We start from the raw sequence: 19,385 nt of genomic DNA on the forward strand, positions 1-19,385 counted from the left end.
TCAATCAATGAGATTAAAGCTGTAGAAAATATTCTATACTTATGATTGTACTACTTCATTAAAAACAGAAGTCACGCCATTTTCCTACATTTCTCTTTCTTTAAACTCTCCAGTGTACAATAATAAGATGAAACTGAAGGGGGTGAGATAAGTGTGCAACTTAAAAAAAATACCTTATTTTTTAAACATTTGAACTATTTTCAATTCAAAAAGGGAATAAAAAATAGGATTACAGGTTTAGCAAGTATCACTTCAGGCTTTTCAAGGCTTATCACACCAGCAGAGTATAATGGGACAAAATTCGATTCCAGGGCAGCACTTTAGTTCTAGTAAGCCTACAAAGTTACGATAGTACTTAGTAGCAGAGTTCTTCAGTGACAGCAGAACACAGCCACTTAGTTCTCTAAATACCTGATACTGTCCCCCAGGAAGGAAGGGGAGGAGAAAATAAATTCTGTTATTAACAAGCTTCTGTATGCTACTTCACCTTCTTGATAATATTTTCCAAAATCTTCCGGCAAGACAAAAATTAAGAATTTTTAAAGCTAAAATCAGAGCCGTAGGTGAAATTCCTGAACCGCTGAACTCACACAAACCATATGCAAAGCTTACAAGTCCTTCTACGCCTTACTGTACAGAAAGCAACAACAAATCCAACTCTTTGCAGAGATGGAAAGAATTCCACCACAGGCTTGGAAAAGTGGTTCCTCTTCTATGCAAGGATGAAAAACAGATTTATTTCTTTTAAGGCTTTCCTATCCAGAAATGCTATTAAAACTAAGATTCTCTATCTGACATGGTCTTCTAGAAGTTTTAACCCATTTTAAGCCTGACTGACATCCTCCACAATTAAAAGCAGCTTTCTAGTAAGAAGTTACCAGGGTTTCTGAATGTAGATAGAGCTATCCATAGTGCCTACAGTAATAATGACTGTTGAAAGTATGACTTAATGTAATTAAAAGTCTTCTAAGCAACACAATCTTGCTTCTGGGTTCTGATGGAGCTGGTGCTGTGCCTGTTTGAATATCACACTCGCACTGCTCAGCAGCCCTGGTGTGCAAAATACGGTGGCTTCTTGTACTCAAGACAGCAAGCCTCTTTCTATAGGAATTTTTCCTGTTTCCTCTTTGTCATTTGTTTGTCTGAAAGCAGTCTTGGTGTTTACTTTGACCATGGCTTTGGAAATGTCTGATTTTACTCTTCTTGATCTTTTGGAGAGATTTTTGTATATGTGAAAATAAGCATGTGAAACAAAAAAGAGGATGTGCGTCCATCTTTCTCAGTTCATGTGTAGGATAGTTTTTCCTCACATAATCTGATGCAGTTAGAGACTTTTTACATCTCTCTTGATCAGTTCTCAGGCCAAGAATATCGCATCAAATAAAAAAAAAATTGGAAGATAGTAATTTGCTTTTATTTACCTGACTCTTCAGAATCATGACAAATGGAAAATGATGGTATTTTTAGAAAACATCTAAGATAAGAACACTGGCTTCAGGGCAAACGTTTTGTGTGTGGAACTCTTAGTAACTTTGTTGGAACTTACACAGTCTCTGCAGAGTTTGCTTCATTGCTGTTACTTGCTGCATAAGTGCCTGAGTAAATATTTATGGGATGGAAGCCAATGGGAGTGTTGTAACCATGGAAAGCAAGGGTTTTTTAATGGTTATTTAAAAAAAGAAAAGTAGTTGTATTAGTATTTGGCAGAATCCTTTTTTCTGGAGGTCTTCTACTGTAGGTTTCCACTTTACCCTTTACAATAAATTATGTGAGTTTTTCAATTAAACGCGCTTTAATCTTGAAGTATAATAAATACAGAAATGAAAAAATCTGGTTGTGTTACTATTGATTATCAACATTTTGGAGCAAAAAATCTGGGGGTTATGTTTTGAGTTGAGTGTATTGTGGTTATTTTCATAACCTTGCTTTTAAACAACTCTTAAAATAAAACATCTAAAATGTTGTTACAGGTATTTAGCTGTCTCTGCAGAAAATTCCAATGATAACAGAACAGGCTCCAGTGTGGATAAAAGTGTGGTACGTCTCACTGATTTTCAGCTTTGTTGGATCCTAGTAAAGAATATGTCGCTTGTATGGGAATAAACTGTTTGAGTCTAAAATTATTTTAGTGTTTGGAATATCAACATACAAATTTTAACTCTTTAGTATGGCCTCCCTGTTAAAGTTACTGGAAAAGCATAATTTCAGTTCTTCATATAACATTGGTTTTCTTGAATTGGGATAAAATAGCTGAAATGGCATACTGTTTTCGTGGAACTGGATTCACAGGTTTTATCTTCAGAAATATGAAAGTGTTTTTGCAGTATTTGTAGAGTGCCTCACTGATCCCAGGTGTGCGCTGGCTTTGTGGCAACCGTGAAGTCTGGATGTGAGTGGGACAAGAAGCTTGGGCTTTCCAGCACCCCGCCAGTTTAACACTGGAGTTGGACCTCCTGTGAACTTAAATGGGAGGTGGCAGATAATGCACCAAGCTTGGATATTCTGCTCTGCCTCACAAGCCAGTGGGAGTTGAGGCACAGAGAATCTGCATTTATAGAGCAGTTCACCTAGGGATTCTTTCAGTTACTGCTTCCAAAGCTTCTTGACAGTCAGGTACCCACGAGGGTATGCTGAGGTGTTGGAAACAAGGCCTGCTTGGATTCTGTCTAAGTTCTGGTGTAAATCAAGCTATTCTCTTAGAATGGTTTGGTATTTTAAAAATCACATTCTTTCCAGAGGAAAACACTGTCAACAAATTGATAATTAACTCTAAAAGAAATAATCTTGGCTCTGACTATGATTTACTTTGTTAGTGTTTTGTTCCATTATGTGTTCCATTTAAAGTAAGAGAGGCAGATATCGATCTATGTTCCTTTTAAAATTTGCAGTACTAAGGTTTTAATGATATATGGTATTACCCAGAGAAAATTGGTGAAGGGCAGGGGAAATAATTATGTACTTTAGTGGGCTAACCGAATTTATAAAGCATTGAAGTGTGTCTTGATATTTTTATGTATGTCAATGTGTTCCATAAAATGGACTTGGCATAATTAGTGAGATGCAGGCATCTCTACATAGTTAAAGATCCGTCAAGAGCCCTGTCTGTATTGTCAGGTGCATTTGAGTGTCTTGTGATTTTAACAAGTTTGGGAGATGAAGCTCTGGAAGAGTGTGACTGGTATAGAGAGGTTTAAATAGATGTTAAGTCTTTACTACAAGGTGTTTTTACTCCACAGTTTTTTCTCAGCTGTTTTTCTTTCATTACATGCTGCAATGAAAACGGTAATGTTGACACATGGTTAGCAAGTTAATTAGTTCCAGAAATATAACACAAGATGTTACCTGGTCTGTCTACATTTTGGCATAGTACTGAATGTCTTCTGGGAGGGACTGAGTGCCAGAAATTTCCAAGAAAGTCGTTGTGTTGTGCAAGTGTATAAAATGTCACAGAATTAGGCCATGAAGTTGGAAAAAAATGAAATTCAGTGTCCTTTTAACCGAATTTCAAACTTCTTTGAAGATCTCATTATTTACATTGGTTTAGTGCTACCATAACCACCTGTAAACAGTTCATATATTAAGAAAGAGGAGACTGACCGATTCTTTTGCATTAGGTCTCTGGTTTTCTTCATTGTTCAAGGTGCAGAACCAGATGCAAAAAAATCCCACCCAAACAAAAGCCTGTAGGCAGATGTTTCCGTATTTCTTTCCTCCCCTGCCTCCTATTCAAAGTGGAAAGTGAGAACAAACTAAAACATAAAGGAATACTTTTATAATGAGTTAACGGTAACTCAGGATTTTCTTAAGGTATTATATAGTCTACTGATACCAGATTGTGGGAAGCTTCTCTGGAAGCCTGTTGTCTTGTACTAATGTAATTAGACAGCTCAGTAAGCTTAGATGGGCCCCTTGGGGTACAGCACTGTAAAGGCATCCAGAGACAGAAAGAAGCAAGAGGAGTCAATAGAGATCCAAACAATTAGGAGTCCGTGTAGAAATGCCTCAGTTGCCAGATGTCTTTTTGGACCTGTTCCTTATCCATCCCATTTAGTTCCTTTATGCAGCCTGTCTGGAAGGGCTATAAAATGAATAACCAAGAAATGAAAGAGCAAGTATACGGAAACTTCTTTATCCTTTATTTTTGCACATTAGCTGCGGTCCTTTTTACTGAAGTGAGAGCTAGCCTTTGAATAGTCTTGCTTCTTGCTTTATTTCTCAGTGGTTCATACCAAGGAGATAAATGTGTGTACTGGTCCTCTTTCCTTTTTCCTCAAAGTTTAGATTTAGAGCCCATCTCTGTGGTTTTGACTGCAACTGTCTCATCCACATGGTGTTACATTGTATGTCATACCAGTAATTGGTTTTGCAGAGCTGTTCTCTTAAGTGCTGAGAAGTCTGTTTCTTCCAGTATTTCCTTGCTCTCTCAAGGGTTTGTGATAGGTAGTGGTGAATATATAGAATGGAGGAGTGAATATGTGAAATATGTAGTTTCTGATTATTCCCTAGTTGCCAGGTTTGTCATCTTCCTCTGAAAGCTTAAGAATGTGGAAGAAAGAAAAAGGAGCAAATGGAAAAGGTTCTCCAGTTCTTGAGAGCATCTGAGTGCTCCATGCTTTGTTTCTTTCTGTGATGGAAAGGAGAACAGATTGAAAGTAGGAAGTAAGCAAAATACCTGCCTGGAAGTAGGCAAAAATAATGTCACTTATAACTTTGATATGGACAAAGCATGCTATAACATCTCCAAACTGAAATCTTAGTTTAGGACTGTACAGAGAGCGGTCCTTGTTGAGAACACTTACTGTTACTGTCAAGAAAGAATGGAGACAAATGTAATCTGTCTCCTTTTCATGATCGTAGTGAGCAGTTCTAGTTTCTCTAAACGTATTTTGTGGGAAAAGGAAAAAAGAAAGATGCAGCCATAGGAGGTCTGTTGCTCCTTTTTCTGGGATGATTGTGCAAAAGGAGTCAGCCAGTTGTCAGTTTTTGAAGATAGAACAAGAAGAAGAAAGCAAAAGCCAAGAATGACTTGAATATGTTGCTTTGAAGAGAGTCTAAGCTAGGACTGTAATTCATCTCTGTGCAGTTCCAAGAGTGTTGAGGGAAATGTGGGGAAGCTAAATAAGGCTGAAATCCTCACAAGATCAGCAAAAAGGTTTAACAGAATTAATCAGCGTGGGGTTGACTTAAAGAGCTTCCTCAAAGTTGACACCATCTTGTTGTTAATTGAGGATTTTGCTGATGTTGGGGTGAGATTGATTGATGTTGCCCAGAGATTCAGCAGAAGGTAGATAGTTTGAGACTATGTGAAGAGAATTAATTTCTGAATTTATCTTGCTGGCAAATGATACATGCTGTATACTAATGTTCTGTAATAACATCTGAAGCTTGTTACTATTTTCAAACCTTAGTACAGTTCTAGCTGTAAAATTTCTCTCTGACTAAACAGATGTTAAGAGCATTTCCCCACTATTGCTAGTAACTGACGGGCCTGGTTCTGCTTCCTGAACTTGTTGAGAGCTTGAAGATGCATTGCAAAATATCTGTGGTGATTTATGCTAGAAAAATAAATTTTGAGGCTAATTAAAGTGCTTTCTTATATCTTTGCAGTAATGTCTTTACTCTGATTCCAAAGACACATAAAACAAGAACAATTTGACTTAGCTTAGCCCCATGAATTTTGACAGAACGATTCAGAATCCTAAAATTTTATGTACTTGCAAATGATAAAACTGCGTAATATTAAAGTTGTTTCTTGTAATTCATTTTTTTAGAATTTTTTTTTGGGGGGTGATCACATTTTAATAAGGTAAAAATCTGGTGTTTAGATAGAAGTGAGAAAGTTGTGATACAACATAAGCTGCACTGAATATTCTGAAACACTTTTTTGAAGTTTTCAAATTTAATGCGTGTTCTTTCATGTACAAATATATATTTAAAGCTGGAAAATATGCAGAAGATGATCTATGATTTGGAAGAACAACTACATAATGAAATGCAGCTGAAAGATGAAATGGAGCAGAAGTGCAGGTGAGCCTTTGAACCTTAGTTGTTTACATAATTTAAATACATCTAACACTTTAGTTCTGTATTACTGCTTTAGGGATTACCAGAACAACATTAAGTACTGTACTGTAGTTCTCCAAGGGAGTTCCAGGCACAGGTTTAAGTCATTCTAAAATAATTTTTGAATGGTTTTCTTGGCTATAGTATGAGGAAACTGTTTTGTTTTCATTGGCACCCATGTAACACATATTCTTTCTAAATGATTGAAAGTTTCAGTTTACCCAATGTCTCTGAATTCAGATATTTTATTGGACTGAGGTACGCAATGATCATGCTGATTTTTTTGAAAACATAAAATACTGTATATAAGGTATATATTGGATTATGAAAATTAACTAGTTTCTAAACATATGGTACTTGTTGGAAAACCACATTTCTTTTTTTTCCGTTGCTGGTAGACAAGAACAACTATTTGCTTTCTAAAGTCTTATTTCTGCCATGTTGAAGAAGTAACTACATGAGAATTTGCCTATTTCTTGTAGCTACACTTACGAACAAATAGTTGGGATTCTTCTTTTTGGATAATCAGAAACTTTTACTCTGATTCATGCAAACTAAATTCCCCTTCAGTTAGCTTCTCCTTTTGAAGTCTTTTCCTAAAGGCCTAAATAAAGCTGGGAGACAACACTGGGTATAGGATATAGGAAGATTTTTATGCTTGTGAATAGGACCATAATGTGTAGCTGTGCAGGCTACTTATGGAGGAACTAGTAGCCAAAATGGTCCTGTGGGAATTTAGGCTGTGTGACACTGTTGCTTACTTAAACACAACTTTACTCTTTTCCTGTTGTGATTGCTTTCCACAAGCAGGATCTGAATTGCTTGGAAAATACTTGGTGTCTTCCTGCAGTACTGCTGAAGCTGTCAGGGCACAGCAGTGTGTTTTCTGAAATGTCGCACTGTTTACTGCAGAGTTAGTAGATAGGATACATTGCTGTGACTGCTCCTTATTGTCCCTGCCAGGTAACATTGTCTGGGTCCTTTTTGTTATCTCTTTGAAGAGGGATAGCTGGCTACAAAAAAGCAAAGGATGTATGTGTCAATGTTACTGCTGGCTAACTTGAGGTTTTACTGTGCACTTAACCACATCTGTATAGTACTATGTTCTAATATGTTGCTTCATCAGAGGGACTTTTAAATAAAATTGTTCAAATGTCTTTATCCACAGTAGGGAGCTGTCTACTGTCGAATTAATGAACCATTTTAGATATTTGGAAGGTTCACAACTAGAGGAAATTTTAGCTGTTCAGAAGGGTTCTCTGATTCTTATGACAGCCTGTTGTGTACATACACTGGTTTTACCTTTGCAGATTAAGGGATAAAAAGTGGCTTGTAAGGTTTTGCATATATAATCTGCAGCAAAGTTGATAAATAATAATATATTTTAAAGATTATTTCCAATGATTGATTGTTTTCTTCAATTTAAAATGATTATTACAAAATAGCATTAGCCAAAATAGAAATATTCGCTTTAGTAACAGTCTCAAATTTTTTCACTAGAAAAACACTATATATAATATATCCTCCTCTTACTTAAATGATTTTGTTTTATTTTTAGATCTTCAAACATAAAGCTAGACAAGATAATGAAAGAACTGGATGAAGAGGTAATTTTTTCCCCTCACTGAATCTCTTAGTTGGGTAGAGAATGTGGATAGTACTCTCGTGGTTTAGGATATTTCTTCTATGACTAAAAATTTTTTTCTGAGTTTAAATTTGAGACCAAACCATCACGTTTTAATATGTAACACTTGGAGATATATTTTTATTTGCACATATTTGAAAAACTTTCTTACTGTAAGTCACACTGAATTCCTCTGCTGAATGTTTTGCTTGGTTTTGCTCATTGCATTTTCTTTGGAGTTTACCAAAATCAGTTACTCTAAAAGTTAATGTTCAGATGATTTTCTGTTGAGTCCTTATGTTGTCTCTTAATAATAATTTTAATAGTTATGTACATACAATCACATTAATGATAAATTTTCTAGAAATTTCATAAGCTTGTCACATGGAAGTTAAAAAGCCATCTTTTCCGAAAACGTTTTCAAAGAAGCCAGAAACCCGCTCATTAGAAACGCATCAGTTTTCTTGATTAATTAGTTGCAAATATACTGATTTAGGAATCATTCCATAAAATGTAAATAGAAATTACCAATGCTTTTCATTTTAGGGAAATCAAAGAAAGAACTTGGAATCAACAGTGTCTCAGATTGAGAAGGAAAAGATGGTATTGCAACATAAGATAAATGACTACCAAAGAAAAATTGAACAAGAGAATGAGAAAAGACGGAATGCGGAAAATGAAGGTATGCCATGTTGTCCAAACATTGACACTGATGAGGTGTATGATGTGTTTTGGGGAATGATTTACTACCTTAGCATCTTAAGTGCTACACAGTTTTAAAGGGATCTTTTCAAATAATGAACACGAAACTTGAGTTTATTACTATTATTTGAGTTTTAATGAGAACATGATATTTTCGTCTTACTTTTGAATTCTGTTCTCTACAGCATGCATTGTTCTGCAAGCACAGAATTTGACCTAAAAAATGTATAGGAAGCAAAAAGTCAACAAAAGACCTATTTTATCCCAAGAATTTATTTGATGGTGTTTGTGTAAAGTGAAAAAAAAGCCAAGGATTTTTTCAATGTGATGTATTAATGGTGTAATTTCTCTTTAGTGTCCACACTAAAAGATCAGATGGAAGACTTGAAAAAGATCAGCCAGCATTCACAAATTACAAATGAGAAGATAACACAATTACAAAAACAAGTATGTCGCTTCAGTTCATTGTCTTCATTATTTCTTAGATTTGAGAAGCAGCATTGAGCATTCAGATATAGTAAAACTGGTCCCCGTAATTTTTGCATTTGAGAATCTTGTCTTTTTATTTTAACAGCTAGAAGAAGCAAATGATTTGCTGAGGACGGAATCGGATACAGCAGCAAGACTGAGAAAGGGTAACACAGAAATGAGCAAGTCATTAAGTCAGATGGAATCACTGAACAGAGAACTGCAGGAAAGGTGCAGAGTTCTAGAAAGCACAAAACTGCAGGTGGAGAAAGATTATTACCAACTGCAAGCAGCTTTGGAGTCAGAACGAAGGGACAGAAGTCATGGATCTGAAATGATTGGAGAACTACAGGGTAATTCTTCTGTGTTTATACTTTACCAAAAAATTGTGATAACCCTACTTGATAAAATATAGTTACATAAAGGGAGGAAAGCCAGCCTGCAAACTGAGTGTGACTTAATAGAACAGTTTCTGAAAATTGGATCTTGCTTCCTGATCAAGTCTGAGTGGCTCTTGGGAGGGAGATTGTCAAAATCAAAGAATGGGAAACTGCTGATTGTAAGTCTGTGGGGCTGTCCTGACTAAAAGGCTGAGTCCAGTGGTACAAAAATACGAAAAGCTGATGCAGTGCTAGAGAAGACACAACAGCCTGTCTACTGCCTTGGTGTAGTAGCCAAGTTGACACACTCTGCACTTTCTCGTTCTTCATTTGTGGAGAAAGCTATCTTATTGTTAAATTGCATTTTTTTTCTTTTGTGATACTTCTACATTACTTCATAAGCAAGATAAAAAACATAGTAAGGGATGCAGATGTGCAATCCCTTTTTTCAGGATGCTTGTGACTTTTTACCATTTGTACTTCAAATGGTAAATAATAGAAACTATTCAGATACGTTAGTTCATGACTGTGCCTATGCTAATGTATCTCTTAACTTGTCATTTTAAACCATCTGTCTGCAGTATTGAAAATCATTTTCCATGAGGCACAGTCTTTTGTGGAGGACTTCTGGGTGGTTTTGTTTTGGTTTTTTTGTTGTTTTTTTTTAAGGCAAGCTTTGCTAGCACAAAGGATGAACTATCAAGAATCAAATTGCCTGTTTATTGTGCATCAAATACAGTAAATCAGTTTCAGCTGAATGATTGTAAAGTTCTTCTGAAATGACTTGAGTGTAGTTTGATCTGGTCTGTTGTTAATTGCAAGCAGGAGGCACAAATGGCATGAGAAGACTATTCTGTGCACTTCAAAATGTGTTTTTGACCACATCCAACTCAGCAGCCTCCAGGAAAAGGATCTTTTTCTGAAGGGTATAGAGTTAGGGTGCACTGCTGGTATATACTCAAATAGCTTTATGCAATTCAGAAACTCATATAGCTGTTTTTAAAAGTGCATTTAAAATCAGGGAGAAAAGCATCAGGTTTAGGTAGAGTTTCTCCCATCTCATTGTTTCTTACATATTGCCAGGCTGTCTCTAAAATTAAGTGAAGCAGACTGTACTGTAGACAGTATTTGAATTGATAGGTATATTTTTGTATACTGTATTCAAGGTATTAAGTATAATATAGAGTAATCAAAAATATTATTTATTTATTTTAAAGGAGCTAATGCAAATTCTTCAGTCTAGAAATGTATACTACTACTTCGGCTTATATACACTACTGCTTTAGCATGTGCGTGTATATACACACACATCCTACTACTATGACTACTACTACCACTAAAGCTTTGGGGGAGACCTTTTTGTGGCTTTTTGATACTTAAACAGGGCTTATAGGAAAGATAATGACTTTTTACCAGGGCACCTAGTGATAAGACAAGAGATAATGGCTTTATATTGAAAGTAGGTAGATTTAGATTAGATATAAGGAAGACAGTCTTTACTGTGAGGATGGTGAGACACTGGCACAGGTTGCCCAGGGAAGTTGCGGATGCCCCCTCCCTGGAAGTGTTCAGGGCCAGTATGGACAAGGCTTTGGGCAACCTGTTCTAGTGGGAGGTGTCCCTGCCCATGGCAGAGGAGTTGGACTGGATGATCTTTAAGGTTGCTTCCAACCCAAACCATTCTGTGATTCTACTTAGTATTTAATACAAACTTCTGATGCCACACAGGGTCGTGTGGTAGATGCTGTGCAAGATGGGGTATAGTTCCTTGATACGTGGCAGAACACTTAGTCAAGGTTAGGTAAATACATATTGTGTATTAGATCCACTTGAGACTGGCTTTCTCTGTAATGTGCCGTATCTACATATTAATGGAATTAACACCAGAAAAGGTGCTTGTTACATAGCACAGCAGAACTTGGATTAATGGAAGAAATTTTGCATGTTAGATATTGGGAGTGATTGAAGACAGGTACCAAGTTTTGCATGTGATTGTTTTTTGTGAGTTGTTACTAATGGCATGCTTAAGAAGTGGCTGAAAAGATCAGTTTCCTTTACAATGTACAGCCTTTGCATATCTGAAAAATTTGAAGGTGTAAATATTTTAGGGGCCCAGAAATCAATAAAGGTTGAAAAGCCTATCGATCTAAGTAGAATAACTAATATTGAATGATATTTCATTTCTTATGGCAGTTCGGATTACAGCTTTGCAAGAAGAAGTAAAAAATGTTAAGAACAATCTTGAAAGAGTAGAAGCAGAAAGAAAACAAGCACAAGATATGCTTAATCATTCGGAAAAGGTATGGTAAAATGATGCTGAGGCTAATGTTCTTTATCAACTTTTGGCTATATATTCAAGTAGTTTTTATTGATGTTGCTAAGTCCTGTGTTCTTACTCTAAATCAGTCTTGTGTTAAAATGATCAACTAAATAGTGCTAAATTACAGTCTTATCAGGATGGCAAGTCTCACAAGTCCTCAGGCAGTTCTTACTTGTAGCTTTGGGCATAAAGTTAATGTTTGTCATTCACTATTACTGATTCAAGGATTCAGCCCTTCTGCCAGTAGCAAGTAATTTTTGTTCTGCCTGCCTAACTGTTGCTGAAAAGACTTGCCTTCTGAAAATCTGTGAGTTGAACTTTTTAAAACCCTGAAATTTGCTTTTACTGGATTTTAATTTGGCTGAATCAGTGCAAGACCTTTTGATCAACTTTGGAGCTGAAGCATTTCAATTTTTTTCCTTCCTGCCTAAAGAATGGTAACAGCATGTTCCCCTAACAGCTCTGATCCCCTCCATAAGATGGAGAAACAAGTAACCAAGTGTAAAAGATAATTCTGCACCCTTTTTCCAAATAGGCTGTGTAGTTAGCTCTGTGTTTTGAAGTCAGGTAAAGACTTGTTGTGCTGTGTGGTCTGTCCAAATACACCACAGAGATATACCCATGAGGGAAAGTACAAGCAATTACCGTTCTGTTACATGAAGTAGCAATCCAAAACCAACTCCCTGTCTCTCACAGCTCACCTCCAGTGCTTGTTTCATGAGTTACTGTTAATGGCTGGCAATCTCAACAACTGCCAAATAACAGAATTGCATCCAGGTAACAGTAATTCAAATTCCTCTGTGCTGTAGTGCTGTCAGTGAATTAGTTGTATGTTTCCAATTTAGGTGACTACTAATTATACAAACTGAGAAGGTTCCATTGTCTTATGAATTTTTAAACTACTGATAATGAAGTTTTCTGCAGAGCACTGAGTACAGGTTTTGTCTGTTACCGTTCTTTATTAAGCATGGAAAATACCATTGATAATTTCTTCATAACAGAAAGTTAACACTAAAAAAAGAGGAGAAAGGAAATGTGATTCCCTCAGATATTATAGAAATACTATAGAAATCTGGTAACATTTCTTTCTTATCTTTAGGAAAAGAATAATTTAGAGATCGATTTGAACTACAGACTCAAATCGTTACAAGACCGTTTGGAACAGGAAGTAAATGAACACAAGGTGACTAAAGCTCGGTTAACTGACAAACATCAGTCAATAGAGGAGGCAAGATCAGTTGCAATGTGTGGTAAGTGGTTTTTGCAAGTTTCAAGTAAATACAAAATAGAAGGTATTTAGATTATGATATCTTAAAACACATTGTCTTATAATGTAGCACTGTTAATGCAAGTGTTTAATCTCTTGTATAAATAATGTTTTTAATATCCTACTGTGTCTGCAATTAGGAGCCTTCTTTGGCTCTAAAATGCTATTGAATCTTGAAATTCTCGCTAATGCTAAACAGAATTGAAAGAATGCAGTATCAAGACAGATATCTTGGAGCATTCATTCCTGTGTAACTGCATTAAAAATATTGGTGTTGTATAAGGCTTGTCTGAAAGGTTGAAGTTTCTTTTCTAGGTACATGTCCATGAATCAAAGATTTGTCTCGATGTCTTAATTGAATACATCAGGTTTTCTTTGTGAAGGTCATCAGTACCTGCATGTGCAGTTTGTAATTTTTCAGAAAGCTGACACAAAATGGTAGCATTTCTTTTCTTCCCCTCCTCTCTCCATTCATGGAGATGAAATTTTGCCTTTATTTCATAATGATTGCTTTAAGAATCCGCATTTTAAAAATGTTTTTCACTATTTATCTTTCAGTTGTCATGATAGTATTCCAGTGCTTTGAATACAAATTGAAATGGTGTTTCTTTTTTAGTGTTTCTTGTAATAATGCCAGGAAGTTTTTACTCAGTAATCAGTCATCTAACAGCAGAAGAGCTTAAATAGCTGAACTAAAGGATCTGAAAAATATTATGATATTTAAGGCTGTATTTACAAAAGCATTCTTGCAGATGCTACATATTCATTTTTACTGTTTTTCATTCCTTTATCCTGTTTAGAAATGGAAAAAAAGGTAAAGGAGGAAAGGGCAGCAAGAGAAAAGGCAGAAAATCGAATAGTTCAAGCTGAAAAACAGTGTTCCATGCTGGACTTCGACCTGAAGCAATCTCAGCAGAAACTGGAGCACCTTCTTGAGCAAAAAGAAAGACTGGAAGATGAAGTAAGTGAAATGTTCATCACTAACAATTTCCTAAATAAATAAGACATTATAGTCATGTTAAGAAAGAGAAAATTAAATTAAGTTACACTGGGCTCCTTGTATAATACGCCTCTCAATAGAACTGCAGGCAGTTGTTGGCCTAAATGGCGTTAGGTAATTTCTGCTTGTTCTGCTTGTAAAGCTTTTGGATGCCTTACATATTTTATCCCTTAAATTAATGTAATGCAATTTTTTTTGAGTTTCCTTTTCTTTTTGTAAAGGAAAAACTTGCTTGTGAATTCAACTGTGTAGTCCAGTTGGCTTGCAGTTCTGAGTTTGCATTCTCCAGAAAAGCATTTGTTCAATGAAATGCATTTAGAATATTAAGTTTGAAAACTAAGTACTAAGAATAACAGTTTCATCCTTACTTTTTCCTTGCAGGACACTAGGAAGGAAGGAAGGCTATAACACCTTTCTTAGGGGCCATGACTTGTGTAAATTAGGTTTTATATAGCTGTTAGGCTGCATTTTTTTCTAGTATGAAAATTTTTTAAGATCTGAAATCCACAGAGGGGCTTGCAGGACCTTTCAGTAGACAATTTAGGTTTCTTCCACTGTTGCATTTAAGATAAGGTAAAAAACACGTTTGAAATAAGCTAAGCATGAGGAAGCTTCATCATCATGCAGCATCATATCAGTATCAGTATGTTCTGGAAGGACAGAACAATTTTCTATAAAATTGTTGCACTGAAATTGATGGAGGGATATTTTTGCACATTGTACAATGTGTAGAATCTAGGCAATGGTGTTTGACATTAAATAATCCATAGATGATTTCAACACTTTCAACCACATATGGTGCACTTGGTTATTCAGAAAATGCTCCTAAATTGAAATGTTTCTCCTTTAGGTCAAGAATTTAACACTTCAGCTAGAACAAGAGACGAATAAGCGAATAATGGCACAGAATGAATTGAAGGCACAGGCTTTTGAAGCCGATAACTTGAAGGGTTCTGAGAAGCAGCTGAAACAGGAAATCAATACGCTGTTGGAAGCAAAGAGACTACTGGAATTTGAGTTGGCTCAGCTTGCTAAGTAAGTAAAAATCTGAAGTAAAATGGAAAAAGTTGCTTAATTATACATGTACTCTTTTGCCAGTTCCTATTAGTGAAAAAATTTCTCTAGTGCATAGGCATTTTTTCCTAAACTCAAAGAATATTTTTGGCTGCATGTTATGATATCTGTAAGTAGCCTTAAGTGTTGGAATATTTTTGTAACGAGCTATGATGCGGAACAATTTCTGGTTCATCATTCTGTGTAAAGGCATATATGCTCAACGCTTTTAGTTGAGTGACTTCTTTATGGATTGACTATGATACTACTTATTAAATCATGTAGGACTTCTAGTTTTACTACATGGGTGTCAATAGCTTTTTTCCCCTTTAACTACCTGATTCTTCTTCTTAACATTTCATAAGCTGACTGAAGATATTTTTCATTTATTAGGCTTCTATCATACCTTCCTTCAGCTGTTAACATTTCCCCATTTGGAGTACTTCTTGTCTTCTAAATTACATACTGAAACAATCATCAGGGTAGAATAAAAAATGTAATTAAATCAGACTTTTAGGATACAGTGAACTGTTGGTCTTTGTGAAATAATATGTGTGCAACTGTAGGATCTTCATAGGATGTTGTTCTGGTTAGAATTTGTATTTGTCATTTGTTAGTAGCCGAGTTTTACATATTTTCCTTTTTTATTCCTTCAAAGACAGTACAGGGGAAATGAAGGTCAAATGCGTGAGCTTCAGGATCAGCTTGAAGCTGAACAGTATTTTTCGGTAAGACTTGCAAACAATTGTGAGGGTTACCTTTTAACATGGAACCATTGAACAGTGAATAGTTTGACATATTAACATTTTTAAAATGTAAATAACTACATGACATAAATCAGCAATTCACAAATTCCTGCTTGAAATACAAACAATGAACGAAAAAATAGAGAACGTTAGATAGTCTAATATATTGCTTTGTAGTTTGTCAGATCTTACATGGAGTAACCCCTATCTGAATTATCCATCAGAGTAGCACCTGTATTTGAGTTGGAAAAGAGATATTTCTCTAGCATAATTGCAAACTTTGTAGAGAATTAAAAATCTCCACACTTACTGGAATATATTTCATGCTATTGATCTACCCAAAGTATATTTAAGATCCAGTAGCATTGTGCCTGTATTCCTCCTAGAAAGATACCTGCTTTGCACCTGAGTCTCTAAAGAAGCCTTATTTGGTTCTCCAAGTAGCCCAAATGTGTATTTTGTAGTTTTAGCTTGAGCTGCTTAATTTCTGTGGGAAGAAACAATAGCATGAAATGATCTATAATGCCTGAACTTCAAATACATTCGTGACTGTGGTTTCATTTCACTTCGGGAAGTACATTTTAAATTCAGCTCTTACTTGGAGAGGCAATAAAAATTTTTGTGTTTACTAAACTGCCTATGATTGTAATTTAATTATGCGTTACAGACTTTTGTGCATTTCTCCATAACTTTCTGCTAATAAGATGATCCAGAGTATTGTGTTTCATTCTCAGTTTTCAGTTTTTTTCACTGCATGTAGTTTAAATGAGATTTGTATTTCAGTCTGAATATTTAGCAAAAGTACTTTACACTAGAAGATCAAACTTTGACTTTCAGAATTACTGGTGTTGTTAACAACAACACAGTAACTAAGAACAGAAGTCATTCACATAAATTAGACCTCTGCTGAAGCAGTTGTTAAAGACAAAGTCAGTCTGTACACAAAAAAACTTGTAGTCTAAGAGAAAAAACACATGGTTACAAAGAGAATACAACAGGTGGAAGCGTAGGACAGTGTTAGGCTTGTTTTGACTGACAGTTTGAGACAGTGATGCTACCACAGGATGCAGTTTTGTATTCTTGTCTCCAAGAGATCTGCTCAGCTGTGTCCTCGGGTCTTCCTTCCGTTTTGTCAGCAGATGTGTTCATAGAACTGTGTAGGAAACCAGAGTAGAAAATTGAAAACTAACCTGGTCACATCAGTTCCCTATACAAGGGAAACTGGAAAGGAGCATCTCGGACAGGCAGGAAGGAGGAAATTCCATTAAAGATGGCACTTGCGCGTGCTAGGGTTTGACAGATACAAACCAACCAGTAGGAAAATGATGAAGAATTTCACTCTGGAATTTGAATAATGATTCTTTTTTTATGCTTTCTTTTGCAGACACTTTACAAAACTCAGGTTAAGGAACTGAAAGAGGAAATTGATGAAAAGAATAAAGAAACTCAAAGAAAAACGCAGGAATTGCAAAATGAAAAGTATGCCCATTGTGTTTCTCAAATAGCCATAAGTTTTTCCATCTAGTACAGTCTCAATCATGAAGATTTCGAATGAGATTTAAAATGTTAATTCCTTCAGAAAAAGATAGGTCTCAAAAGTGTTCCATAACACCTTGTCACAAATACATAGGATGTTACCTATGCCAACTTACAAATCCAAATACGATTATTCATGTTTGCTTTGAACTTGTATTTGTAATGTTTCGAAGAAGAATGAGGACTTCTGAGAACTTAGGACTATGCAAAATTTTGAAAAAACATTACAATTTGTGGTAATCATCTTCCTTGTGTAACAGATTTTAAAATTTGACTGTATTATCCTGATAATTGCTTGGTATATTTCTATAGCCAGTAAAATAATTTGAGAAAGAGATAATGGAAATGCTTTGAGTTCTAAGTTCAGGATACTTCTGATTACAGTAAAACCAGTTAATCCAACAACCATTAATTGTGTTGTACTATTTTCTAAGTTAGCAAATAAGGATGGAAGTCAAATCAGTGGACTCCATAGCAATACATACTTCATTGCATAAATGTCTCTTTAATTTGTAGTGCAGGAAAGGCATCTGTCATGCGCCCATACCTCAGTAATGTATTGCCACTTGTATCTCAGCATTGTGTGGGCTGTGTCACATCTGACATGTGAGTGCTAGACTTCCCGCTGTGCTTTATCTGGGTTTCTTTCCAGGCAGATTTATAGGAGCTCTGCTGTACTCCAAGCAAGAGCAAGAAAGTTTGGCTTCTATGCTGATCTGGTTAGAAGTTGTGTATACATTGATGAGATACTACACCAAAATTACTCCCTCCTGCCTCTCAAGCTGTAGATAGAATTTGCAAGCCATTCTGCAATAGGTTGCATAGGTACAGAACTACTGTATGTTTTCAGAAAGTTTATGCCATTTTCCTTCTTGTTCAGACAGTCTGGGGCACACATCTTCATGAACAGTAATCTTATGTGAAAGTGTAGTTAACACTGATAGGGTTAAGTATCTTCTGATGAATCACACTGAACGTGCAATTTAATTTTATTTTTTGTTTCTCAAAAGCACGATGATTTGTCACCTGGTTTCCTAAGGCTTGGAGTTTCATGGATGATTGAAATTTTAATTTAATTATAGTAAGCTTGCTGCTGTAACTTGTGTGGATCATCAAACGATAAAAATGTACAGTGTGTGATTTTGTAAATCTTGTTTTTCTTAAGCAACTAAGATAACGACAAATGGCTGAATGGTATAATTTGAGGGTTTTAGTCTTCCTGAAAATTTGGCATGTTTTGCATAGGAGAACAAAATCTTAATGTCCTTTTCACAGAGAAACACTCACTACCCAGCTGGATTTAGCTGAAACCAAAGCTGAGTCAGAACGGTTGGCACGAGCACTCCTTGAAGAACAGTATTTTGAACTAAGTCAAGAAAGCAAAAAAGCTGCATCAAGACACAGGCAAGAAATGAATGATAAGGACAGCATCATAAGAAGGGTAAATTATTCCACTGTAATTAAATACCTATTTGTATCCTCCACCTGGAAACAGAAATTTATCTTAGAGTCTTGTTGTGGTCATAAGTGATAAATATTTAAGTATCTGAGATTTGGATTCAGTTGGAACCTTAAATAGTTAAATCCCATCATGTGAACTCCCAAGGAAATGTAGACTTGATGAATCTGAGGTGAAGCCAAATTGAAAATTCAGCAAATATCTATAATTCAAATATTAGGCCTTTTGTAATCACTACATGTCATTGCCCAATGTATTTTAAAATCTTGTAAATTTGTGGAGCTGTGTATTAGAGACTTTTATTGCAAAATTACTTAGACTTTAAAAAAAACCAACGACTTGAAAGTCTTGATTTTCTTCCCACTGGTAAACTATTAAAACACAACAGTAAAACCAAAATCAAACCCCAAACTGTAATTTTTGAAGATACTTTATAGTGTAGCTCTTGAGTATTATCAGGTTGATAAATGTCTTAACTGAGGAGTTTCAAACAGCAAGCCAGGTGTAGCATAGTTATTTTGTCATTACTGTTTTTTTTTCCATGTAGCATCAGCTATACAGATTTTCTGAAGAATTCTGGAGATGTAATACTTCACTAAAACTCTAGGCGTAACTTATTTCAAATCAATTGCTCATAGCTTTCTGTTAGCGCTACCAGGGGTGTTACACCTCTGGGCAGAGATATGGGAAGTAGTGTTTGTTACACGTGTTTTCTTTCATAAGCTTGAAATCTCCAGAATGCCACCATTTCTTAAGAAGCATGCAGA

At 35.7% G+C, this 19,385-nt stretch overlaps 1 protein-coding gene across 1 annotated transcript in view; it reads left to right on the forward strand.

Moving 5' to 3' along the window:
• ROCK1 (Rho-associated, coiled-coil containing protein kinase 1) overlaps positions 1-19,385 on the forward strand; it is an 87,077-nt gene that overhangs the window by 44,674 nt on the left and 23,018 nt on the right. Inside the window, exons 11-23 of the mRNA XM_010188843.1 lie at positions 1,971-2,037; positions 5,939-6,027; positions 7,622-7,670; positions 8,234-8,369; positions 8,745-8,836; positions 8,964-9,210; positions 11,431-11,537; positions 12,657-12,807; positions 13,625-13,785; positions 14,675-14,859; positions 15,536-15,605; positions 17,008-17,102; positions 18,435-18,600. Of these exons, the coding sequence (XP_010187145.1) occupies positions 1,971-2,037; positions 5,939-6,027; positions 7,622-7,670; positions 8,234-8,369; positions 8,745-8,836; positions 8,964-9,210; positions 11,431-11,537; positions 12,657-12,807; positions 13,625-13,785; positions 14,675-14,859; positions 15,536-15,605; positions 17,008-17,102; positions 18,435-18,600 (1,615 nt within the window). The remainder of the gene's footprint in view (positions 1-1,970; positions 2,038-5,938; positions 6,028-7,621; positions 7,671-8,233; positions 8,370-8,744; positions 8,837-8,963; positions 9,211-11,430; positions 11,538-12,656; positions 12,808-13,624; positions 13,786-14,674; positions 14,860-15,535; positions 15,606-17,007; positions 17,103-18,434; positions 18,601-19,385) is intronic.

The sequence above is a fragment of the Mesitornis unicolor genome, unplaced genomic scaffold (genome assembly GCF_000695765.1).
Source record: "Mesitornis unicolor isolate BGI_N332 unplaced genomic scaffold, ASM69576v1 scaffold29667, whole genome shotgun sequence".
NCBI classification, from domain to species: domain Eukaryota; kingdom Metazoa; phylum Chordata; class Aves; order Mesitornithiformes; family Mesitornithidae; genus Mesitornis; species Mesitornis unicolor.